At 44.4% G+C, this 26,103-nt stretch overlaps 2 protein-coding genes across 2 annotated transcripts; both read left to right on the top strand.

Moving 5' to 3' along the window:
- Nucleotides 1–206: 206 nt before the first annotated feature.
- taf5l (TAF5-like RNA polymerase II, p300/CBP-associated factor (PCAF)-associated factor) lies at nt 207–7,632 on the top strand. The gene is made up of 7 exons (XM_042103626.1): nt 207–361; nt 922–1,063; nt 1,258–1,362; nt 1,774–1,967; nt 2,884–3,118; nt 3,487–3,824; nt 5,068–7,632. Exons 2-7 carry the CDS (start codon nt 925–927, stop codon nt 5,977–5,979), a joined length of 1,923 nt encoding a protein of 640 aa, XP_041959560.1. The 5' UTR covers nt 207–361; nt 922–924; the 3' UTR covers nt 5,980–7,632.
- Nucleotides 7,633–8,046: 414 nt separating this feature from the next.
- Nucleotides 8,047–23,974, top strand: capn9 (calpain 9). Its single transcript, XM_042103617.1, has 20 exons — nt 8,047–8,408; nt 10,604–10,673; nt 10,934–11,052; nt 11,448–11,581; nt 13,257–13,425; nt 15,680–15,763; nt 16,066–16,151; nt 16,339–16,416; nt 16,653–16,813; nt 17,663–17,820; nt 18,462–18,670; nt 19,167–19,203; nt 19,597–19,677; nt 20,687–20,744; nt 21,221–21,285; nt 21,399–21,467; nt 21,806–21,884; nt 22,398–22,514; nt 22,805–22,863; nt 23,328–23,974. The coding sequence occupies exons 1-20, from the start codon at nt 8,205–8,207 to the stop codon at nt 23,352–23,354; spliced, it is 2,064 nt and encodes a 687-aa protein (XP_041959551.1). The 5' UTR covers nt 8,047–8,204; the 3' UTR covers nt 23,355–23,974.
- The last annotated feature ends 2,129 nt before the right edge of the window (nt 23,975–26,103 follow it).

Raw genomic sequence — 26,103 nt, 5'->3', positions numbered from 1 at the left:
CCTACCAAGCAGGCTGTGGCAGTCATTGTTTCAAAGTAAAAGCTGGTAACTCGTTTGTACGTTGTAAAATGGCAAAATCTTGTATTGTTCACGATTACATTTTAACGTGAATATATTTCATTAATTTTACCTCAGTGTAGGTTATTGGGCAATATCAATGATCCACGAAGTTGTCTGTCGTGCCTTTGTTGACTTTCCTTTTTATTTTCAACCGGAAGTGGTTTTCAGACCTCCCATTGGCAGGTCAGAAATGGTTTACCCTTACTGCAGGTGACTTTAGGTGAACATTTCACCGCTATATGTCAACCGTATCGAATGTACAACATTATCTTTACACGGAGGAGGAGAAACAAGATATGCAGTAAGTTTCAGCGCTAAACATTCTCAAACGAACTGCAGTGCTGGCTCAATCCCGCTAAAATCTCAAGCTAATGCTAGCTACCTGACTTAGTTTGTTAACAAATACCGCTGAATCACTTTGTTGCTGCAATATTGTGTAGCTAACGTTACATTTTATAGTTGATTTACACTTTTGAGTTTATGCTTTGTATTGCGATTTTATAAGAGTTTTTAAGGACCAGTGTATGCAAGCCATCTCATTGCACGAGCCCGTTAGCTAAAGCTGTAGCTACCAAAGGTAACGTTTGAATGACGTTTTTAGCGTCGGCTGCTTGTCGTTCCGCTGTCACTGGAACGACAAATAAAATTGACATATCTGCAACATATATTAGGGCTGCAATGATCGACAGGCAGAGACACTAAGGTTATGCACCACAGTATCGTGAATGAAATTGTTATGTAATGTAACGTTAATACGCACAGTAACAGTAGAGATAAGTTGGGTAACATGACGTAACGCAAAGTAAATGTCCTCAGGCCGCTGCTGTCCCAGACATCCATGTGCATATTTCTCTTTCTCAGGGTATGAAGCGAGTACGGACCGAACAGATTCAGTACGCCGTGACACAGTACCTGAAAAGGCGGCAGTATGTAGACTCGGAGGGCAACTTGAAGATTGCCAAGCTCTCGCAAACCGCCGAGGAGATGGCTGCCAACCTCAATGGTTAGAATTAGAAACAAATTCCTTTGTCTCACCTTTTTCTTTTAGTAATTTCGCCTCTTAATATACCTGTCTACATTGCCTGTTAATATCCCCCAAGACCTTGAACACACACATTCTCTGAAGCTATATGCCAACTTTTCCTATATCGTCCAACTTTTTCCATCCATCTTACTGTCTTGTGTTCTCCCCCACAGTCCAGACCGAATCCAGTTGTGCTAACATAGTCTCGGCCGCCCCGTGCCAGGCCGACCCTCATCAGTATGAGACCCAGTTCTGCAGGCTGCGCACCTTCCTCCTAGGTGAGTGCTGCAGAGTCTCTATGGAAACGTCTCTACTCTAATCCAGCTGTGGTGGACATGTTGATTAAGAAAAGATCTCTCTGTGTGGTACAACCAGAGACGGTTAATAAAGTTAAACTAAAGTATCTTTAGTACAACATGTACAATTGACAAAAGAAGCCATTTAGCAAGTTGATGACAACTGGCCTGTTGCTGGTGTTGTCTTGGTTTTGCATTACTTTTGCCTCCTTACTGCCACACTACTGTAAGTGATGGTAATGATAGTTATGGATGATGATGATTTTAAGAGATGTAGTTTTAGCTGATGGTACTTTGGACCATCACCTCTCACTGCAGCATTTAAGTGACATAGTCCTACTGTAGTTTTAGGTGATGTGGCTGACCTGTGTGTGTGTGTGTGTCTCCCCTCAGAGGCGGAGGTGTCATGGGGTCAGGAGGTGAGCCGGGTGCTCTACCCGCTGTTCCTCTTCCTGCACCTGGACATGGCGCGCTGTGGTCTCCGGGCGGCGGCCGACGGCTTCTACAGCCGCTTCCACGGCCTCTTCCTGCAGGACGCCGAGCAGAGGGCCACTGTGGAGCTGCTCAAGGGCGTGCTGACCGCGCAGGTGAGTGGGCCACGACGTCAGCGCTGCGCAAACACACACACACACACACACACACACACACACACCTGTAGACATCTGTTGGTTCGGACAGGTATCTACGGAGCCCTTATAGGGACGTGCAAACAAATTGTTTTCAAGTTTCTAGTGTGCACCAGAAACTTTTGCTTGCACACAATATTCTTTTGCATGCGCACCAGAAAAATGTCCCTTCAGGGGCTCCGTAGGTTTCTGTGTGTTTCTCTGAAGAGAAGATTCCAGAGTTCCAGTATCACTGGGAGGGAGTGGTGTCAGCCTTGGGTTGAATGGTCTAACTGTACGTACACACCGCCGCCGACTTGAGCTTCCAAAGAAGCTCTGGTCGCCCTGTCAAGGACGCTTGTCAAAAAAGTACAGGGAAGCTTTAGACGCTTTGGCCGCTCTGACGCGGCAGCATTCTACGTTCGATTATGTTCTATCTCAATACTTTATTTAAAAGCAGTCTATTCGATTGGTTGCTGGTCGTTGGTCGCTGAACCGCGTCATAGCTCATTACCATAAAGTTGACTGACTTTCTGCTTGACGCTCAAGTCGCTCAAGACGCCCAAAACGTGACGCCGACAGATTTGCCGCTTCTTGCAGCTGAGAGAAGCCGGCTTCCATTGAAAATGAATGACTTCCTGACTTTTTGGAAGCTCAAGTCGGCGGCGGTGTGTGTACGCACAGTAATCATCTCATAAGGAGATGTGTAGTCTCAAAGTGCGATTTTAGATAAAAAAAAATGCTGCTGAAGAATTTGTACTTTATACAGGAATGCATTGAATTGGCTAAGTGACATTGTCAACTGTCTTTCTGTCCTTCAATCTTTCATTTTTTTTTTCTTTCTTTCTTTCTTTCTTTCTTTCTTTTTCTCTCTCTCTCTCTCTCTGCCTCTCTGCAGGACGTGGCGGCCCACCCCAAGCTGTGCGCTCTCCTGGAGCACAAGTACGTGGTGCACCTGTCGGACGCGGCCTACAGCTACCTGCTGCGCTACCTGCAGAGCGACGACCACGGCGCCCTGTGCCGCGTGCTCAGCACCCACCTACAGCTGGAGGTCACGCCCACGCCACGCACACACTACCAGCTCTACGGCAACAACGCCGCCGCCAACAACACCTCTGCATCCAACACCTCAGGTGTGTGTGTGTGTGTGTGTGTGTGTGTGTGTCCGTGTGTGTGTGTCCGCCCGCGCAGTCGGATCGCATGCAGAGTTTGTGGGCTTAGAAGTGTTTTAGATGTTTGTAGTCACTAATTTGTTTGTTTGTTTGTTTGTTTGTTTGTTTTTGAGAAAGTTACTATTCAACTTTGAAGTCCCTGTAGCTGTGGTAAAGATAAAAACAAATGTAAAAAAATTAAAAAAGAGTCCATGAGAGTCAGGTCCAGAATATACAGCCCTGTAAAAAGAGCGCTACGTCTTCCTCCTCTTTTGTTATCAGTTAGGATTGATTGACTAAAATATGTTGAGGAAAAACCAACTGTTCCTCCTCCTGTTTAAAAACTACAGGCTCCACACCGGACGCGGCTGCTGATGGGCTGGAGGACGCCGCAGGACGTCCGGTGGCGGCGCCTCAGAGCGAGGCGGCGCTCGAGGCGCTCCAGGAGTCGATCCGGCGCGTGCGGGACGGTCCACCCTCGCTGACCACTGTCTGCTTCTACGCCTTCCGCCACACGGAGCGGCAGCTCAACGCCGCCGAGGTGTCGGCCGACAGCCGCCTGCTGGCCGCCGCCTTTGACAGCTCCGCTGTCAAGCTGTGGAGCCTCCGCGCGCGCAAGCTCAAGGCCGGACCGCACCGTGCCGACGTCAGCAAGGTCCGGCTCGCCTGCGACCTGCTGGAGGAGGAGGTGAGTGACCCACAGCAAAGCAGCTCAGAGTGGTGTTTAGGTTCTGTGTTTTAGATTGTCTGTGTCTGTGTGTTCTAGAAGGAGGTGAGTGACCCACAGCAAAGCAGCTCAGAGTGGTGTTTAGGTTCTGTGTTTTAGATTGTCTGTGTCTGTCTTCTAGAAGGAGGTGAGTGACCCACAGCAAAGCAGCTCAGAGTGGTGTTTAGGTTCTGTGTTTTAGATTGTCTGTGTGTGTGTGTGTGTGTGTGTGTGTGTGTGTGTGTGTGTTCTAGAAGGAGGTGAGTGGTGCTAACCAAAGCAAGCATGTGTATTTTAGATGTGTGTGTGTGTGTGTGTGATAAAGTTGTGTTTTAAATGCAAGTGCAGTTGAGTGATCTTGCTGTGGTTAAATATGCTGTGTTCTTAAAGCTGTCAGTAGTACTATTGGGCTCTTAAATGTAGGCAATGTCCTTTTGGAGAGGGAGAAGAGGTTGGCAACAAACTAGTGTTAGCTGCAGCAGCAGCAGTCAGAAGCAGGTGAACAGCGTCCAGCCATGTGAAAGCCAAGAGGGGATTTTTTTTTTTTCATGAAAACAAACTGAATATAAACTTTTAGAGTTTCTTGGTGTTTTAAGCCCCCAATTTTGTCTTCAAGGCAACGCTGCCTGGAAGGCGCTAGGGTTACGCATGGGTTAAGGTTACGTTTAGGATTAGGTGTCTAAGTCGACGGTGGCAGCGCTGCCTAGAAGACGACCTTGGGGGCTTAAAACACAATCGTGCTGCTTTGGAAATGCTATTGGAGCTTCAAAGTCCACAAGTGGGGGGTGGGGGTCACTTCTCAATCTGATCCTTTGGCTGTGTCTCAAACCGCATACTTCCATCAGTGCACTGCTAGTGTGCACTGAGCGCTTACTTGCTTTGTGCCCACTTTTCGATGGTAAGCACTGTCCCAATATCTGCACTATGTACTTACATACATAGTAAATACAAGTATTTCAAGTGTGCAAGTAGGCGGTTTGAGACATAGCCTCTCTCTGTGGTTCTTTCTCTGATTCTGCTTTGTTCACTGCTAGTGAGAATGAATGAATATTGATCCTCTGAATGAAATGCATTTTGTCTCAGTAAGATGCAATAGCCTAGCCATAGCCATAACTCACCATTCATTTAGTAAATTAGTCTTTTGTTTTCTCTATCTAGCCTGTTGCCTCAATAGTAATTTATCCTCTTGAATGAGTCTGTAACTCTGTTCTTCCTCTCACCCCAGGCAGATGATGAGGACGCATCGGGCAGCGAGATGCGGACGCTACGCGGACACTGCGGGCCGGTCTACCGCGCTGCCTTCCTGACGGACGGGCAGTCCGGCCGCGGTGGCGCTCCGGGCCCTGGCCAGGCGCTGCTCTCGTGCTCGGAGGACGCCACCGTGCGCCTGTGGGACCTGACCAGCTTCACGTGCGCCGCGCTCTACCGCGGCCACGCCTACCCTGTGTGGGACGTGTCGGCCAGCCCGTGCGGCCTCTACTTCGCCAGCGCCTCGGCCGACCGCACGGCGCGCCTCTGGACGCCGTCGCGCGCCCACCCGCTGCGGCTGTACGCGGGTCACCTCGCCGACGTGGACTGCGCGCGCTTCCACCCCAACTCGGCCTACCTGGCCACGGGCTCGTCCGACAAGACGGTGCGGCTCTGGAGCGCCCAGCAGGGGTCGACGGTCCGCCTCTTCACGGGGCACCGCGGGCCCGTGCTGGCGCTGGCCTTCTCGCCGGACGGCCGCTACCTGGCGTCGGGCGGCGAGGACCAGCGGCTCCGGCTGTGGGACCTGGCGTCGGGCGGCCTGGTCAAAGAGCTGCGCGGGCACACGGACGCCGTCACAGGCCTCTCCTTCAGCCCAGACTCCAGCCTGGTGGCCTCGTCGTCGCTGGACAACTCGGTGCGCGTGTGGGACATCCGGAACAGCCACAGCGGCGGAGGAGGTAGCGCAGCGTCTGGGGGCACGGGGACAGGTGGAGGTGCGGGGGCTGGCGGGGCGGCGGTGGCCGCAGCAGCAGCAGCAGCGGACGGCTCGAGCAGCGAGCTAGTGGGCCTCTACACGGGCGACACCAGCAGCATCCTCAACGTCCAGTTCATGGCCTGCAACCTGCTGGTGGTGACGGGCACGGCTCAGGAGAAACAGGAGCTCTAGCGTCGGACTCGAAAGGAAAACAACGATAAGAAACTAATTGAGACTAAGAGAGACGGGAAATAGCCAAATATACGGGCACTCCTTCCACGAATGATGCAGCTAATGTACGTCACTGGAGGACGATTGTGGGGGAGGATCGGACATCGTTTGGTTTGTTTGTCTCTTAAAGCTTTCCCATTGGAGGAGAATGCGGGGCAAAGTAGTCCTGAAGTAATGCTTGTTCCCCGGCCTTTTGCTGTCTGACCTGGGATCAATTGAGTCTGTCTACTGAGGGTGTGAAAAGCGGAGGTTTTTCAGCTCCACCTGATCCCAGGATGGTGCCACCAGGGGGCAGCATGTCCACTACGAGTCAGCAGTAGAATGTCGGTGATCTGTTTCCATGGGAGTGACTACATTTCATTCATCCCTCTCTCTCTCCCTCAACTCAAACACCTTTTCTGTTTTGTTTGTCTGTTTTGATTTGTTTATTTGTTTTAGTCAGAGAGGTCGTAGAATGGTTGTTTTGCTTTTTGTCAGGGAAAGACATCTAACCGACTCTGCCAAAGGCTTGTTTGAGGGTGATATGCCCCAGTTTTGTACTGACTGGTGCTCAGTTGTATTAAGCCACTGTTTTCACTTCAGTTATTTGTGAAAGGAAAACACATTAATCCTCCCTTGGTTCAAGTAGAGGTCATCGCTGTATTCTTTTGTTTTATATTTGCGGCGGCGGGGGGGTTGTCGTTGTCTTGATTGATAGCTGATGGAAGTAGACTCTATAGCTATAACATCATCCCCTGATCCTTTAAGCAAATTGAATAATGAAGTTTAAGTTCAAGCTCAGCACTTAAGATATTACAATGCGTATAGTCGTTCAGCGCTCATAAAGATGGTGTGCCTTGAGGGGAGGAGGTGAGGGCCACTATGGTCATGTCTGATGGACAGATCTGTATTTGGTCGTCATAACTTGTACACACTCCTACCGGCGGTATTTCCTCAGAGGTGGTCACTGGTGTCTTTTCATGACAAACAAAAACACTGTTAATGTTCGCAGTGCAGCAAGAACGAGATATCGACTGTCTCTCTCTCGGAAGTCTATACAGTTGCATGTGTCCCATTATGTAGACACATCGGGTCTCTTATTTCTACAAGGAACCGAAATGGTAGACACCCCCTTCCCTGTCAAACTGTACATGCCCGTCTGGTCGTCATAGCGGTCTCTCCAGGCATGGTAGAAATTCACTGACTGAAACGAAACTATAAAAAACTGTTTTGTTTGTTTGCATTTCCGTCTGGGGAGGAGGGAGGTGCGATATGGATCAATGCTGGTATTTAGTTTTGGGCCCACAACCCCGTCACCACCCCGCAGATGTCACCTCAGCAGTGTTACCCATGGGGAGACTGAGTCAGGATGTCCCAGAAACCCCATGAGAACTCTCCTTACTGTATTACAAAAAGTGCATTGCTCCTGTCAATGTCTGTGTTGATAACTGTAAATATATATTTTGTAATATGTCGTGTTGTTTTTTTTTTTTTTTTTTTTTTGATTTCTGATAATTCTTTATCTGGTTGTCAGGTGTAGATATCAGATGTTATTTTTACAGGTCTAAGCAGTGATGCATTTTCTCACTGGCATAACATGTACAAAAATAAAACGATGACTGTTGACAGTGGAAAGAGTGCTTCTTCAGTAGGCGGAAAAATAATCTATTTCCAATACGTTGTATTGTTTATTTTTAAGCCTCGAGGCGCAATTTGAAACACCTTAATGTGTTAACCAACAAACAAATAGTTTATTGAACGAAAAGTTACAATGGAATGTTTAGAATGTGAGGTATGATGTCTTGATGTGCCATCAAAAGCGTTTCCCCACAACCAGAACACCACATTCCAGAACACACACACCGGTGCGCTTCCAGCCAGCCATGGAGTGACCGAGAGAATGTTCTTCCGCCCACTCACCTGTCTCGACCAACAGGGAGGGGCTGTGGGCTTTGACGGGCGCGGCAGCCATCGCCGGGGCAGGAGAACCAGTTTGTGTCGCCCTTACCTGTTCAGCTTGTCACTCAGTCTCTGTCAGGCAGTGTGTGTGTGTGTGTGTGTGTGTGTGTGTGAGTGAGACACACACCCATCTCTGGACTTCATAGTAGAGTGTTTGACGTGGCCTCTGCCTGTCTAGCACTCTCATTCATTGCGAGTAGTGGTTTTTCTCCAGTCACTCTCTTCTGCCCTTCTGCTGGTTCTAAAAGATGCCTTCCAGTTCCACGCTCAGGAGTTCCGGCACGGCCCACAAGGCTGAGAACACGCAGGTGGACGGGCGCTCCTTTGAGGAGATCCGTCAGGACTGCCTGCGAAGGAAAGTTCTGTTTGAGGACCCAGATTTCCCGGCGGTGGACTCCTCACTCTTCTACAGCCAGAGCGTGCCCATCAATTTTGAATGGAAGAGGCCAAAGGTAGGTCATATGACACTTCCGGGCCACCGTAGTGGAGAGACTGCAGGCTTTAAGGCATGGTTTGAACTTATCAATGGCCTGAAGAAGCAGCAGGGATGAAACATTTCTCACTGAATAGTCCATCTACATAATGGTTAAATATTTGGCAGATATTACACAGAATATCATGCCCACTTCAGACAAGGAAATGCTTTGTCTTTCATGATAACCTCTCAAAGCTGTCATTTCTTTCCATGAGTATTATATATCAACAATTAGTTAATTAGTTTAATAGTATTGATTGAAGTTAGAATACTTTGTCTTAAAACAGTAATGTAACACATCCATGACCTATAAATGACTAGACCGCATAGTGCACCTTTAGAAATTTCTTTACTCCATCATTAAGATGCGGAACATTGGATATTAAAAACCAACGCTGCAGCGCTTGAATGAACGCATGGTTAAAAACTGAAGTCTCCTTATCATGATAATGGGAGGGGGTCACAGTGGCTGTCCTGTCAGTTAACACATATCTGCTGTCTGCTTGTAAAAGCACATTCCATCTGGTTCAAAGTTCAGGCAGGAAAAACATGCCTGCAGATACACTTTGTTAAAGAGGACAGTGGGATACTGATATTGAATGTTAAATGGCATAAATACAGAAATAGATGCAGTGGAATATCACATCATATATATCATATCTGTTTGTGTTTATGATATCAGCAATGTTTAATTTGAGTACCTATTCACTACATCTATCACAGTGATATGTAGGCAAATATAATTTCAATTTAGTGTCAAATTGTGTGTGTGTGTGTGTGTGTGTGGGGGGGGGGGGGGTACTGAGGTGTCATCTCCACCATGGTCCAATCCAATAACCTGCCACTTCCATAAATAGGCATCATAGTGAGTTGATCTGAAGCTGCACTGACCACTGAGAGCAGTGATGACAACCCGTCTGACAATCAGTAATTGGTGTCAGATTGTCACAGACACAATCAATGCCTTTGTCACAAAAACGGAGCTCTATCTGAAAGCCACTCATCATCTGGAAGCAATGACAATGGTTTGATATAGACTGTTCAAGCCACTGTTCTCCTCATGCACTGCTTTCAAATGTAAAGGTGCTTAAATACAAACATATTATTCACATCTAAACAGGGAAGTTATTTTCTGCCTTACCCATTGGATATTTTCTCCCCATTTGTGCTGTGATATGTGTGTTTCATAAACCGGTTCTGCAGGTTGACAAGTGGGTCCTTGATTATTGACTGGAGAAGTGGCAGTGAATGAAAGAGAGAGTGTGTGTGTGTGTGGGTATGTGGGTGTCTGTGTGTGTGTGAGAGACTGTGGTGTGGTGGCACAAGAACAACATAAATACATTTACATTCTCATACATAAACACACGCACACATATTGGCACATACATGCAGTGTCAAACAGCACACATGAATCTAAACGTTCACGTACACTTCACGTGCACAAACGTCTGTTTACAGTGGGGTATATAATAATATAATATCACTTCACGTGCACAAACGTCTGTTTACAGTGGGGTATATAATAATATAATATCACATATATTTACAATAGCTACACTCAGCGGGAGCTTTTCCATAACTGTCACTGCTACATTGCTCAAGTGTTCCAACATTCTTGAACTTGAACTTTCACACACTGTATATGGCGTTGTCTGCAGGACTAATTACGGTCTGTGTGCGGTTGTATGCTCTAAAATGACTATCATCTATTTATATTTTGGCATCCTTCTTTATGCTTCCTCAAATCTCCCATGGATGAATGACAAACCACAACTTTGTGTTAAGATGGTTTGTAGTATCAGGTGTGTCTGCTAAATGTGGCCTACACACATTAGGCTGTTGGGTGCTGCAGCAATGGCTCTGAGGCATTGATGAGAGACGTGGCTGATCAGCCAACAAAGGTGCATTTCTTTTATGGGTGTTTCCTCGGCAAATGCCCCAACTCAGGTAAAGGGAATTCTGTGTGTGTGTGTGTGACTAGTTTGCAGGTCACACTCCTTTTGAATGGGACAAGTTTAAATGAAAATGCCTGGAATGCAACCACACCTTGCAAAGGCAGCGACGTGTCACTCCCATCTGGGAAAACAATAAGAAACGTGATTTCTATTTTTTTCTTGGTCCTTGTGAGTTTGTGCCCCCCAAATGTTCTGATGTTCTTGTCTTTCCTGACAGGAGCTCTGTAAGAACCCCAAATTCATCCTCGATGGAGCGAGCAGAACAGATATATGCCAAGGACAGCTGGGTACGACACACCAGACCAATGAAAATGAGCACCGCATTCTAAACACACACACATGGATTAACACAACAACACAGTCCACATGAATGTATACAAATAGGTGGTAAAAAATACCCAACTTTCTGTCCAAAAGTAACCATATAGTTTTATGTTTCTAAAAGTTACATGATGAACCTTTAATAAGCATTTTTGGAGCCATATTGCTGAAGGCAGGAAGAAAAGGGTAGGGGACTTTACCCAAATGCATTTGTTCTTCCTCTCAGGGGACTGCTGGCTCCTGGCAGCCATCGCCTCACTGACCCTCTGTGAGGAAACCTTGGCCAGAGTCGTGCCCCATGATCAGGACTTTGACCACGGATATGCCGGAATCTTCCACTTCCAGGTACTTTCACTGTGATAATCTTGGTATGCGTGTTCCCATAAAGGTTGGAAAACTTTTAATAGGAAATCAATAAACATGGAGTTCATGACTGTGGTTGAGTTCTATGTAACCTCAAGGAAGTGATTTAAAACCAAATATTTGAAGATCAACTGTAACACTGAATAACAAAAATATAGTTTGCCTTTGTATTTGTGGAAAGTCCTGCAAACATTTAATGTATGTGGCAGTTTAGATAATTATTTCCAGAAACCACACACACACACACACTTACACACACACACAGATGCAGCCCCCCCACCCCCCATCATGCCTATGTATGTATGTCTATACAAACCTAATCTTTCCTCTCCCCCCCCCTCTCCACTACCACCTACCTCCCTCTCTCCCTCCCTCAGTTCTGGAAGCACAACAGGTGGCTAGACGTGGTGGTGGATGACCGTCTCCCTGCCGTGAGGAACAGCCTGGTGTTCGTCCACTCCGCCGACAACAACGAGTTCTGGAGTGCCCTGCTGGAGAAGGCCTACGCCAAGTAAGACGCCCCAACCATCCCTCCAAGCATCACATGGGTTTGCCTACCAGATAGAGGCCATTCTCAGATTTTGGTCCATAGGCTACTATGTATAGGGACACAACTAAAAACACAATATCTCATATTTAAAAATAATAATAATTATTATTATTTGGTACTTCCAAAACACAGGTGGCATATAAGAAATGACAAAACATACAAAATGGTTTAACAGATGCCTCTCCAGTTGTTGATATTCTGGTGCCAAGTAAACCCAAGTCATGCAGTGTTGTTAATGTCCTGGGGCTAAAGAGTGTTGTTAATGTCCTGGGGCTAACCAGTGTTGTTAATGTCCTGGGGCTAAAGAGTGTTGTTAATGTCCTGGGGCTAAAGAGTGTTGTTAATGTCCTGGGGCTAACCAGTGTTGTTAATGCACTGGGGCTACAGAGTGTTGCTACTGTAATGTCCTGGGGCTAACCAGTGTTGTTAATGTCCTAACCTGTGTTGTTAATGTCCTGGGGCTAACCCAGGGGTTTCCAAACTTTTCCACGACAAGGCCCCCCAAATACCACTAGGTTCTGGCCAAGGACCCCCTTGATGTGTTATTAAACCCATCGATAATACTACGGCAAATGTAAAAATACATTAAGCTAATCCTAATAATTATTTTAGCAACAAGCACTTCGCGATGGAGCATACAGTGTGTAAAAATTGCATTTGGGGTTTTCTGCTATATGAGAGCTATCACTCTACTATTATTCCCATTATCATGGAAAATATAATGTTCAGATATGCGACAAATTATTATAATGGCATTGTATAACAACCAATCATAGTAATAGGTATATTTAACATTTTTCAAATGTATTTATTTGTTGCTTTTATTTTTCCTTCCAACTTGCTGAGGCCCCCCTGGCACCCTCTCGCGGCCCCCACTTTGAAAACCACTGGGCTAACCAGTGTTGTTAATGTCCTAACCCAGGGGTGGGCAAACTTTTTGGCTCAAGGGCCACATTGGGTTTTGAAAACTGGCCGGCGCCCCCCCCCCCCCCCCCCCACACACAATATGAATTGCTTAAAAATGCTGCTAATTTTATGCTGTTTAACAAATGTATAAATTGTGCACTGTCGCTTTTAGACAGTCGCTTTAATTCACGTTTATTTGATCTTCTGCCTGCTCCGCTATGGCTATCGCTGTACTGGGCCCTCTCACAGTTTTTAAATGGTCAGTAGTGGGAACTACTGTTGCCTTCAAAGTTTCTTATAAGAAGGAGATATCAATTATCAACAATGACAAGCGAGCTGGAACCTGCGGCTCTCTCTCCCTCTTGTGAGTGCAGACGCGTTCCCAATTAAATGGATCGCATATAATGTTCACGTTAGATCTGCTGCAAAGGAGATAACTAAGAGTTAACTTAGTTTAACATGATGTTATCTCTATTTAACATGATGTTTTGACATTGACATAATGTTCTCTAAGGAGAGTGAAAAGCAGTTTAAAGCTAACCAACGTCGTCTCTATCGCAGGAAAAAAATAGCGAGCAGCCTGATAACCAAATGAAATGCTCGGCGGGCCGGATGAAAGTGCTTGGCGGGCCGTAGTTTGCCCACCCCTGTCCTAACCAGTGTTGTTAATGTCCTGGGCTAAAGAGTGTTGTTAATGTCCTGGGGCTAATCACCATGGTGTCCTCCACAGGATGCATGGCAGCTACGAGTCTCTGAAGGGGGGCAGCACCATGGAGGCCATGGAGGACTTCACCGGCGGCGTGGGTGAGAATTACGACACCAAGAAGGCCCCGGACGACCTCTTCCTCATCCTCAAGAAGGCCCTGGACAGAGGCTCCATGCTGGGCTGCTCTATCGACGTGAGTTGGGGGACTCCAGGGAGTTGCTCCAAGGGGCGACTGTTTCTGTAGTTCACTATAAGCGTCTGAATACATAACAAATAATGTACAATGCAGAGGAAAAATTTCCTTCAGGACATGTTTAATGTCCACAACATTTCCTTCAAGGACATGTTAAATGCAGACAACAAATTTCCTTCAGGAAAAAAGAAGTAACTTATACCAGGCAAGCCTGATGCTTTTTCTCTACGAAGCTCCCCCTACCGTCTGTAGCCTACGTGTCGATACGTGTGCGAGCTCTCGCTCTGTCTGAAGCTCTTTTCCCTTTCTTTGCATCTTCCTTCAAGGGTTTTCGCTGCTTATTCGCCGGCTCTGCCATTATATAGCCTGACGTAGTCATACTCAATTCTAGTCAGAATATGAGTCTGATACTGCTCCATTGGGACGTAATTATGGGGCGTGTTTTAACCGATACAGGGGGGAATGCCTATGCACCACTGCACTGGTTGGCAACCAAAGCAACGAAATAGCTTACCGTGAGATGTAGGAAGACAACACACAAACCATCCTTCTTCTCCACAAATGCCTTAACATTGTTTTCTGGTCTTTTGTAAAAGTTAGTGGCGTCAATAACTCCTAGCCTACAACACTCATTAGTGAAATCTAAGAGAAACGTAGGCCTATTAGGAAATTAGGAAAAAAAACTGATAGCATATCCCCTCCATTTTTAAAAATAATTCTGTTGAACACTGATATGCTACAAACATGTTAAACAGCTGGATAAGGCTGTCGCAAATTCCTCGAACAGGTGGTCAATCAGAGATTTCAAACGAACGAGGGAACATGTCGCATTGCAACAGTGCTGTTCTCCCTTGATGATCAAGTGAAACCACGAGTTTTCCCACATCTCAACTTTGGCCAAAGTTTTCAGAAATAATCGTTTTCAGTGATAAAACCTCATTAAATAATATGCATTTTCCATATGGGCTCTTAAAAGCCATGTATCCTTCTAGACACAGTGTTTTTGTTTAGCCTAAAACATAAGCCTAATCTAAGCGTGCTCAGATGACGTGATAGACCAGGCGCTGTTGCTCACCTGTCAATCATCGTAAAGCCCGATTTGATTGGTCCGCCAGATCTAGGGTGAGCATACTTGCCCCACAATGGAGCAATGCCAGACCGAACTTCCCGACCTCAAATGTTGTGGGCGGGACTAAGTTCGGAATGGCACCGAGGCTAGCCATTATACACACGTTTGCAACAATCGCTAGCGTTAAGTTAGCCTGCCTCTATACTGAGGATGCAGGATGTAAACTGATCCTGCTTCTCGCAATGTCTGAGACTTTGTGAGACTGAATAGTCTGAACTGAACTGAATCCGGCAGCCAAATGCCATAATTTAGGTGAACCTGGTTTTGTCGGTTAAAGTTTTTTTTTGCTGTTTCTTGCTGTCAAGGGGTAACTCAATAAGATTAGAGAGGGTGCAATTCTCAATATTCAGCCTTTCTTGTCCAATGTGTTGAATATAAGGCGAGGCACCACAGGTGAACAGGGTAAAAAAATTAACTAGCAGATATCACTATGAAACTTCCCCAGTTGATTACTTACATTTATATGGGGGGAAAAAATATTACAAGTTATCTGTAGTATAAAGTTTAAATATGCAAATTAAACATAATCTAATTAAATATGTGCTGATTTGCATAAACTAAAAAAACTAAATCGGAACATTGGATGAAGCCAGGTTCAAAATTACTTTTTCATTGTGTTGACATATTCCAAGGGATATCACTGGGCACCCTCCTAAAACTTAAATAGATACCCCTGGTCTACAAGATTCTGCAAAAACCGACAAAACCAGGTCTGACCCCATGGCTGCCAGACTAGAACGTCGGCGGGTAGGATACACCGAACTTGATATTCTTCCTACAGGCAGTAGGGGCGGGCGAGAGAGCCTTCATTCGCCCCGTAATGAGTCATTTAACCATATACCGACTTACGAAGATGATTAATTAACACGAAAACGTTGCCTGGTGTCCCTTTAATTTTTGTTAGGTTCTATGTTTCCAACAACATTAGACAGGGACAGTAGGCTACTTGGAAAGGAACATACTTGGAAGATGGTGTTTCCTCTGTATTGCCAGAAGTGTTGCACTGTGTGCATGTTTAATGTGTATATTTTTTGTATACATACCTAAAAACGAAATCATCTCCCACTCTCTGCATTCCTTCGTTTCGTCTCTTCTCTTTCCTCTGTAACTCTGTCCATCCTGTAGATCAGCAGCTCTGCGGAGTCAGAAGCCCGCACCTCCACTGGCCTGGTCAAGGGACACGCCTACTCCATCACTGGAGTGGAAGAGGTAGGCTTACGGCCCCTCAGTGAGAGCTGTCAGTGACGACGAGTCGTCGAGTAGCATTCAATCTGTTTTCAATCTATTCAATCTATTTTTTCATGTGTCACTCTCTCCTCGACCTTCTGATGGAGATAAACCACGAAGAAGCAAGATGTTTGTATATTTGTATATATAACTTTTTGAAAAGATGACTAGGCCTACAGATTGGACATAAGAATGCTGGTGAATAGAAAATAATGCACGGCACAAAACAAATGTTTTTAACACTAACGCTCTTTTTTCTCTCTCTCCCTGTCTTGTTGCCGTAGGTGAACTGCGGTGGGCGTAAGGTTCACTTGATTCGGGTGAGGAATCCGTGGGGGCAAGTGGAATGGAATGGCCGCTGGAGTGACAAGTGAGTGATTGCTGTCGTTGCATTGATATACTGTTCTGACTGCACTTTCCACAAATCCCAGGCCGTCTTTTCCACTGCATCTTTGGTTGATTTTGTGTAACTTTCGAACATTTAGGAAGTCTGTCTTTAGACTATAATGTTTGATTTGATTTCATGTTATTAACAAGATGCTCTGTGTTGAACACAGTTCCAAGGAGTGGAATATGATTGACAGATCGGAAAAAGACCGTATTCTGAGGTACTCCGGGGATGATGGCGAGTTCTGGTCAGTATTGGTCAAACATACACAGTACTGCACTCTATTATGATCACCAATTTTGCCGGTAGAAGAATGCTATACAAAATGTACATTTTCTTTTGAAAATGTCTATATTGGTATTTTATAACTTATTTATCTCTGCTATCCTAAAACCGTCAAGATTATCATGCCTTTTACTTTGTGAAATCTTGAATGATGGTCAAGAAAGCTTATAAGAACCATCTCCCCCATTTATGCTCTAGGATGGAGTTTGATGACTTCAAGGCCAACTATGATAAGGTTGAGATCTGCAACCTGACCCCCGACTCGCTGACGGAAAACGTGACGAGGAAATGGGAGGTGAACTTGTTCGAGGGCAACTGGATCAGAGGCTCCACCGCTGGAGGCTGCAGGAACTTCATAGGTCAGACAGCGCTGTAGTCCGCTAACGCACGCACGCACACACGCACGCACGCACGCACGCACGCACGCACACACACGCTACACGAAAGCAAAAACACAGCACTGGCACTGACACACTCTGCTGCACACATGCAAATGCACACATGCTGTCATGTATACAGTATACACAATTGCATGCTGCACTGTACGTTAGGCCTAATGAACACTCAAGGACGAAGAACCACACACACACACACAATGCTCCGCTTTAGGAAAGTCCTTCAGCCTCATTGCCAATGTTCTGATAAGATTAGTTATGGAGGAACAGGAACGGTAAATGAGTCTCTTCCCAATCGCAGTCCTGCCTTAACCCTTAAAGGTGTAGGTTTATGAACGTTCTAAGTTCCGCAACAATTGAAGGTTCTAAAATTCTATGTTGAATTCAATGAACCCAGATATTCTTTAGAACGTTAATTTCTCAACATTCCGTACTCCTTTAAGGGTTAATTATGTTTTCTCATCACCACTTACTCGGCTACAGTTGACTGAGCTTATTCAATTAGATCAGTGTTATACTTAACATCCTTAATTAGTCTGATGTGACTGTCTTCATCCATCAAGAGCTGCTGTCTTGCCATGCCTACCTGCTCATGCTTGTCTGAGAGCACCTCATTGTGATAATTGAGTAATTAGTAAAAAAATAATTATAGTAATATAATAATTAGTAATAATTAGTATAATTATATAATAATTATTAATAGTGATAATTAGTTCCACGAACACTAATTAGTAATAATTAGTATAATAATATAATAATTAGTAATAGGGATAATTAGTCCCATGAACACTGACCGTTGCGTTGTGTTGTCAGACACGTTCTGGACGAACCCACAGTTCAGGCTGACCCTAGAGGACGCAGACGACGAGGACGACCAGTGCACCGTCATCGTGGCCCTGATGCAGAAGAACCGCCGCCAGCTCAGGAAGGAGGGGCTGGACCTGGAGACCATCGGCTTCGCCATATATGAGGTCAGAGAGAGAGAGAGACCGAGAGAGAGACCGAGAGAGAGAGACCGAGAGAGAGAGAGAGAGAGAGAGAGAGAGAGACTGATGGTCATTTATAGACCACATATAAGTATGGGAAGACACAGACAGGCCATGTGAGAAATTAGGAACAAGGGTTTATTTACAGTGGTGCACAGTGGTGATCTTTTTTCCCATGCCCCCAGAATGTAGCACTGCAGCTGTCTGGCTGCTCTAGCTGTTGACTGCAGCAACTCGAGCTAGGTAGCACCAATTGAGCACCGATTGAGAGCAAGACAGTGGGAGAAAGAGAAACAGAAGTCTTTAGAGAGGGAATGAAAAAGGGAATAGAGAGAGAGAGGGAACTGAAAGACAAGAAGAAAGGAAGAGGAAAGGAAGTGAAAGTGTAGGCAGTGAGAGCAGAGGTGACCGTGAGAAAGTGTGAATAATGAAGGGGGCAAGAAGAATAATGAAGGGGGCAAGAAGAATAAGACATCATAAACAAATTACAGTAATAAACAACATATTATAGTGACGACAGTAGAGACAATCAGAAGTCACATCCAATAGCCTCTTATCACTTGCTTACTTACTTACTCTTTTTTGGCCTGCTTTTGTTTGTCCCCCCTGACTTCCCGTACATGTAGGCCCCTAATGATGACGACCACCTGGGGAAGGACTTCTTCCGCTACCACCCGTCCAAGGCGCGCAGCCGCACCTACATCAACATGCGCGAGGTGTCGGAGCGCTTCACACTCCCCCCGGGCAAATACGTGCTGGTGCCCACCACCTTCCAGCCGCACCACGAGGCCGACTTCATGCTGCGCATCTTCTCCGAGAAGCAGGCCAAGACCATGTACGCCAGCGCTGACCTCTAACACAGGGCCACTGTAGCACACGCACACATGCACAGGCCAAGACCATGTACGCCAGCGCTGACCTCTAACACAGGGCCACTGTAGCACACGCACACATGCACAGGCACAAGCACACTCTTTCTGACAGTATGTTATTCTAAAAGTGTGTGTGTGTGTGTGTGTGTATGTGTGTGTGTGTGTGTGTGTGTGTGGGTATTAGCCTACCCAATCATTCATCATTATCCTGTGCTATGAACCACCCTCGCTATTACACACACACGCTATTACATTACGCTCACTCACCCACACACACTCACTCACTCACTCTCACTCACTCACTCACTCACTCACTCACTCACTCACTCACACACTCACTCACTCACACTCGCTCGCTCGCTCACTCACCCACACACACTCGCTCACTCACCCGCCCACCTCGTTGTCTCTGTCTGATTCTTAACCTGCTCTCTCTTTTGTCTCTCCTCCAATCAACAGAGAAATGGGAAACAATATTGACGCTGACTTGCCAGACGTGAGTCTATCTATTATTCATCATACTCTCAACTAGTAGGCCTACCTTGGCAGTATATGTTCATTTCCATACAATTTTGCCTATTAAAAGTGATATTGCCTGAAGGCAATATATATTATTACACAAAGAATAAGGGATGATCCCACACCAGATAGCTGCCATTCAGATTTTTTTTTTTTTTTTTAAATTTGGTTTGTGACTTTCCGAGCCATGTGGCTCTTCCTCAGTCTACAGAATACATAGTAATACCAAATTTGTCTCCACAGACAGACTGTAGTCCTACTATAGATATGCTATATGCATGTTTATGTGTTGTTGATGTGTGTTCATGTGTTGTTTATGTGTTGTTTATATGTATGTTTATGTATTTTTGTTGGTTGATGTGTTTGTCAGCCTCCCATGCCTAGTTCCCCAGAGGAGGAGACGGATGAGGAGAAGGGCCTGAGGAGGCTCTTTGAGAAGATCGCCGGCACAGTATGTACAACAGACACACACACACACACACACACACACACACACACACACATGCAGCACTGTAGCTCATCTCATCAAATGAGGCTAGGCATATGAACATAATTATGGAGTGTGTGTGTGTGTGTGTGTGTGTGTGAGAGAGAGAGAGAGAAAGAGAGAGAGAGAGAGAGAAAGAGATTTTGAGCTTTGAGTTGTTGCCAGTTGTTGCTACAGGATGGGAGCTGTTTCCACTAGCACATGGAATCTAATGGCTTGAATTGGTGTGGCTTAACCTATGAATTAGCTTCTATTCAGAAAATACTGTGATTTTCTGTACTCCAGGTGAATTTGAGCCCTACAGATACCTCCAATAAGGAGCTACTTTTAATATGACACAATTACAGCACAAAAAAGATGTAGGGCATTTAATGTCCTCATGATTAGGCTATGTCAGCAATAGATGGTTTTATTATAAGGGTACCACGATACATAAATATCAAATCACACTAAGGAGCAATAATGCAAAAAGTGAATGAACAGTGAACAAATGAACAAGATCAGATGAGTTCGGCCAACCTACCATTGAACAAGTGATGTGAAGAAGTCTTATGGTCATCCACTCATTCCTCACTGCAGTACGGGGTGTCCAGTGCATAAATAGTGTATAGCAAGATCGCCCCCTACTGGTGAATTAAAAATGTCATTCAGCTGATAGGATCCATCAAGGCGTTGAAGTTAACAATCTTTTTTTCTACAATTATGCAAAGATGTATTTCCTACCACCAGCCTCTCTCTCTCTCTCTCTCTCTCTCTCTCTCTCTCTCTCCAGTGTGTAGTAGGCAGGGAAGTTGATTATTTAATTTTCAAATGTCCAACCTCTGTTGCTCTTTGTGTCTCTCCCTCCCTCCCTCTCTCTCTCCCTCCCTCTATCTGCATCTCTCTCTCCCTCCCTCCCTCTCTCTGCATCTCTCTCTCCCTCCCTCTCTCCATCTCTCCCTCCCTCCCTCTCTTTTCTCTGGTCACCCCACAGGACCAGGCCATCAGTGCTAGAGAACTCCAACAGGTCCTGAATGGTGTTCTGAGTAGACGTGAGTCACCCCTACAGTTCCTTTATTTTGACCCCAGACGTGAGAAGTAAAATAAGAATATTATATAATATATATATATTATTATATATATAACAGCATGTTTCAAGAAATGTAGCAGACATAAAAGTGTTGGTAATGTATTAAAATCCCATTGTATTGTAGTATTAATAACCCATATATCCATTAATACCTTAGTCATTACCAAGGACCTCAGTAAGAACATTACTTTGTTCCATTGCTTGCATAGTGGCCATGGTCATAGTGACCTTATTGCCATTGTTGTTTTTCCAGCAAGTTTAAGATGTATTTTAGGTTTCACTAATATGTGTTGTTAACAAGCTGTAGCCTAGGCTTTTTACTAGACTGTTTTTGTTTGTTTGTTTTTCTCATTCATGTCGTATTAATCTCATGATGAAAATGGGACAATTGGGTTTTTATTACTGTTGAGGATTTTCATGTTTTGCTACCCCCCACAGGGAGAGAGATCAAGTATGATGGCCTCAGTCTCAACACCTGCCACAGCATCATCAACCTGATGGATGTATCCTTTAATATGAAACAGATCATCACTGGAACTATAATGATAATATACCATGCCTCGTACAAAGTCAAATGAAATGCATGTTATGTTTTCCTATATATGGTGAATTCTAGGTGGACAATACGGGTACACTTGAATTTCAGGAGTTTAAAATCTTCTGGGATAAACTAAAGAAATGGATTGTAAGTACAATGTTTTCAATGTATTGCGTATGTTGCATGCCATTGAGAGTTTGAATCTGTGTAAATATGGAAGTTCTAGAATAGTAGGTTACCAACCGGTCCAGAGCATAGACTGTATAAATAAGATCTAGAGAAAAACATGTCACACTACCAGCATGTTGTCACAGTACTTGAGAGTTCTAGGGGTACATGTGTTTTCATATTTCTATGGAAACCATTGAGAGGTCTAGGCGTCGTCTTGGAAATATTTCTGTTGTTTAAAAAATAGACTTTGTTATCCGCCTGTTTCCATAGAAATGATTGAGCGTTGTTCAGGTAGCCTTTGTGATGTTTTTCAGATGTTGTTCCTCTCCTTTGACACGGATCGCTCTGGCCGCATGTCTTCATACGAGCTCCGCATTGCTCTGAATGCTGCAGGTAAAAGTCCCCACAGTTAGGAGACACACTCAAACCCACAAATAATGTTGAAAATGGTCAAGGGAACTATACCAAAGATCCTTGATTACAAGCTCCACTTTAACCCTCTCTGACTATACCAAGACATTTTGTTTTTCCATAAGTAGGCTACATATCCACTAGGGGGCAGTCTAGGTCTGCCATGTTAGTCATGGCTTGGCTCTGCTGCTGGCTTCTGTTGACAGGGAACTTAACAGAACTGTATAACTCCAGCAGTTAATGCCAGGATTCTCTCTGGCTGACTTGTTCTTCATTCTTTAGGAAACTTTACTGAAAACATGCACTCAATGTATGACAAGCAGTAAGCAGCTGAAACACCTTTTCTTTGCCCATAGTGTCCCATGACCTTGTCATACATTGACTTTTAAAAATTGTTTTATGTCTATGGGCACTTCCTGTACATGAGGCCATATTTTGTGTTTCCTAGCAACAAATCATCATCATCACGTGTCCTCTTCCTCCCTCTGTGGCCAGGTATGCAGCTGAATAATAAACTGCTCCAGCTGATAGGTCTGCGCTTTGCCGACGACAACTACGACATCGACTTTGATGATTACCTCACTTGCATCGTGCGTCTAGAGAACATGTTCAGTAAGTGGATCCCAATATGGAGGACGAGAGGGCACCTCTCGTAACACAGCAACTCACAGCAGGTCACAGTTCATCACTCTCAGAGATAACAGAAAGACACGTGTCAACATTCTCACCTCATCGCTGTTCGCTCAACTTCAGAACTGATCTATTATGATCTGTATTAGAACCTTCACTCATCATATTTAGATCAAACATTAACGACATTTAGATCAAACATTAACAACATTTAGATCAAACATTAACAACATTTAGATCAACATTAACAAAAACATGTTTGGCTGTTTCAGGAGTCTTCCAGGCATTGGACAGGCTCAAGACAGGGGAAGTCACTATGAACATGACACAGGTGAGTCATGAGATTTATTGCAGGTGTTAGAGATGCCATTGATGCCATATCTGGGCGTGGATGGCTTGAACATGACAAAAGGAAAACATTTCTACTCACTGTAAAAAAAAACAAAAAAACATATAAGCACCACAGAGTCACAGACCCAACAGGTTTTATTAACACTGAATGGAATGTACCAACAGGAATAAACTGAGCAGAGATGGAGGATGAATTGCACTGTTGTTAGCATGCCCAATCACACTGTTCCTATAGTTTATTCTTTGTCCCATTTTATTATGATATTTTTACTATAATTCTAAAAAGTTATTAAGTATGAATTCTCCACCACCCGTGCATAACCTGCACCACGTGTAATGCACTAAACACATTTGCATCACATTCGCGTGAACCATGTCTTCATTGTGGTACATGGACTCACTTTTGCTCTCCTCTTGGTTTCTTTGTCTCTGCATTGTTTCCAGTTCCTTTTATTATCCATGAACGTCTGAAGGACACAGCAGGAACAGAAAAAAGACAACTAACAAAAATTCCCACCAAGGCCATGGAAGGAAACATTGTTTGACTAGGCAAGCTGGCCATGTTTGACTATAGGCCAGCTACCAGCCAATAGTTTGCAGAATCAGAATCATAATGTCCTGCACTGTTATTGTTTTGTCACTTATAATTCTGTGTTCCACACTGTATTGACTTTTTTTCTTAGAAATACTTATTTAGTCTACAATCTTTTATCCTTGTTATTGCTTGTATAGTAAACAACTAATAGAAAGAAAGAGAGTTACATTGATGTAATAGTCGTTGAATTGAATTTATTCTGAATGCAACTTTCCTTTTTCTTTTCCAAAAGAGCATATGAGATTACACCTTTTTTGTAGTTACAGCATCGAGGTTTGTTTTGTTAAAGGACAATTCAGGTTTACACTTTGCAAAGCCCTTCAATAAATCGTCATAAATGTATGATCACAGTATTTTAACACGGGACACAACACTCACAAGACACGAAGACTCCAAACCTTAAGAGATGTTTGTGAACTATGAGCGTCTTTCTGACTGCTGTGAAAATTATATGGGTGATGTTTGGGGCAACTTTTAAATAAAGGCTGAAAACAGACCTAACAAGTGTATTTTCTGACTGCAACTACTTGTGTTTAAATGACTATTTCTATATTTGGGCAATTTCACGCAAAACTGTCACGTCCATAACACCAACTAAATACCATGGCATTGTGTTGCCGTTATGGATGTGACAGTTTTGCATTGAATTGCCCATTTCTGAGATACCCAAATCCAGCCAGAATAAAAATGTTTTATCAACCTGCCAAAGTAGAAGCACCATTTAATGGGCAGTACCAGTATTTATGACACATGTATATGTATTTCAAATACAAAATAGTATTGTCATTTGTATTTTATTGGGTTGAGCTGAGTATGGCTGAGTATTTTGTATCAAAATTGGTTTGTATTTTTGTATAGTATTTTTTTTTACTGCCGACTATTTCTTGAAAAAAAAAAAACTATTTCTGGTGATGTGATGACATCATAAAGGTGCAAAACAATTAATATAGCCTCTGACTGGTGCTGATTTAGTAATTGGACCCACTGATCTATAAAGATCTTTATAGATCAATAAATTTGACCAGACTGATCAGAATATTGAGATTCAGGAAGATGATCCAGTACAGGGTGAGTAATGTCAAAGATCCTTTAGAACTTTATCAACCATCTCTGGTAATTTGTAGTTAGCTCACACACACGCACAACTTACTCCCTCTCTCACACCAACGCACTCACTCAACCACATGGGCACCTGCTCAACACTTATACTGTAAGTTTGCCTATTGTTCTGGCATGTATTGAGCAACTTACTTCTTCTTACTTCAAGCAAGTTCTTGACAACTTCATCAACATTGCTCAAAAACTTGCCCCATATCCCTCTATTGCATAGTGTTGCCTCAGGGTGACATACCGTTTCTCTCTCAGTTTCTCAAACACAAAAATGCAAACAGCAATGAAAAGTGCTTTTCTTAAAAGGGGAGAAGTAAAAGAACCAATAGTGTGCTTGTATGTGACCACATGACTTTTCAAATTAGTCTTGATCATACTCTTTTCCTCAACTGAGAACATCTCTGGCGGCCATTGTTTTGGTCTCTAAAAATCTAAAAAATGGCACTATCCTAAATATTTCATCAACTAAAAATATTTATTTCAATATTGGATAAGTCCTGCACTCATTACTATCGATTTTTAATGGTTTCCTCAACAGTAGACTGCAGATTCTATGTTTTATGCTTGGTTGTAAACATGCCATTGAGATGTCAGGGAATAATATTATTCTAATTTTCACAATATATCTTGTTTTGGTATATTTTTGTCAAAAATAACAATATTTTTTAATATTATAATTGATTTATAATTGAAAATATCTATGTCGTTTTAGGGCTGTAGCTTCCAATGGATGTGAGTGTGAGTGAGTGAGAGTGTGTGTGTGTGTGTGTGTGTGTGTGTGTGTGTGTGTGTGATCATGTGTTGGCCCAAATTGGTTGTCGCTACTGCTGATTGGATAGTGAATAGTGGGGTCTGTTGATATGCCGCAGCAGCGCTCCTCACAAGCCCTGGTGGTGCAGTCATACTTGTCCATTTACTATTACACAGGAAGGACACGTTGTAATAAGGTGACCATTGCTCAAAAACTGCAAATGGATTATGAACGGTACGTGCAAGAGAGTGAGGTGGCCAAGGGGAAATGGGGTGAGGGACAGCACCCAGGGTATAGTGGGGCTTACAGTGGACCGCTTGACCCTACTATCCTCACCTGTGCCCGCCTCCTTTTATTTTTCTGCTGTGGTGGTCAAAAAGACTCTGGGAAAACCATTGGCAAAGGCCTACAGGCCCAGCACAGGATTGCGTGGTGATGTATGTTGTGGCTCAGGGTTTTCTGCTCCCGAGCACCTTTGTACTGCACTCACCTTACCCCCTGAAAGTCAGGATCAATGGGGACTGTGTTCAGCGGATGTCCTCCTTTAAATTCCTTGGGACACACTTAACTGAGGACCTCTCCTGGACTGTCAACACATCCGCTGTGGTAAAAAAGGCCCAACAGCGACTCCACTTCCTGAGGATACTCAAAAGGAACCATCTGGAGGAGAAACTGGAGAAACTGGCTTTTTACCGCAGCACCATCGTGGGCGTCCTTACGTACTGCATTACATCGTGGTATGCCAACTGCACTGTGGAGGACAG

Source organism: Alosa sapidissima, chromosome 9 (assembly GCF_018492685.1).
Source record: "Alosa sapidissima isolate fAloSap1 chromosome 9, fAloSap1.pri, whole genome shotgun sequence".
NCBI classification, from domain to species: Eukaryota; Metazoa; Chordata; class Actinopteri; order Clupeiformes; family Clupeidae; genus Alosa; species Alosa sapidissima.
The sequence above is the reverse complement of the archived record's forward strand: the minus strand, read 5'-3'. Positions and strand labels throughout refer to the sequence as shown.

Bases quoted from the DNA above. Each gene is read 5' to 3' on its own strand.
- taf5l (XM_042103626.1), top strand. From the start codon at position 925: ATGAAGCGAGTACGGACCGAACAGATTCAGTACGCCGTGACACAGTAC. The intron at 1,968-2,883 runs GTGAGTGGGCCA...GCCTCTCTGCAG, and splicing joins AGGGCGTGCTGACCGCGCAG to GACGTGGCGGCCCACCCCAA. The intron at 3,825-5,067 runs GTGAGTGACCCA...CTCTCACCCCAG, and splicing joins GCGACCTGCTGGAGGAGGAG to GCAGATGATGAGGACGCATC.
- capn9 (XM_042103617.1), top strand. From the start codon at position 8,205: ATGCCTTCCAGTTCCACGCTCAGGAGTTCCGGCACGGCCCACAAGGCT. The intron at 10,674-10,933 runs GTACGACACACC...TCTTCCTCTCAG, and splicing joins TATATGCCAAGGACAGCTGG to GGGACTGCTGGCTCCTGGCA. The intron at 16,152-16,338 runs GTGAGTGATTGC...TGTTGAACACAG, and splicing joins AATGGCCGCTGGAGTGACAA to TTCCAAGGAGTGGAATATGA.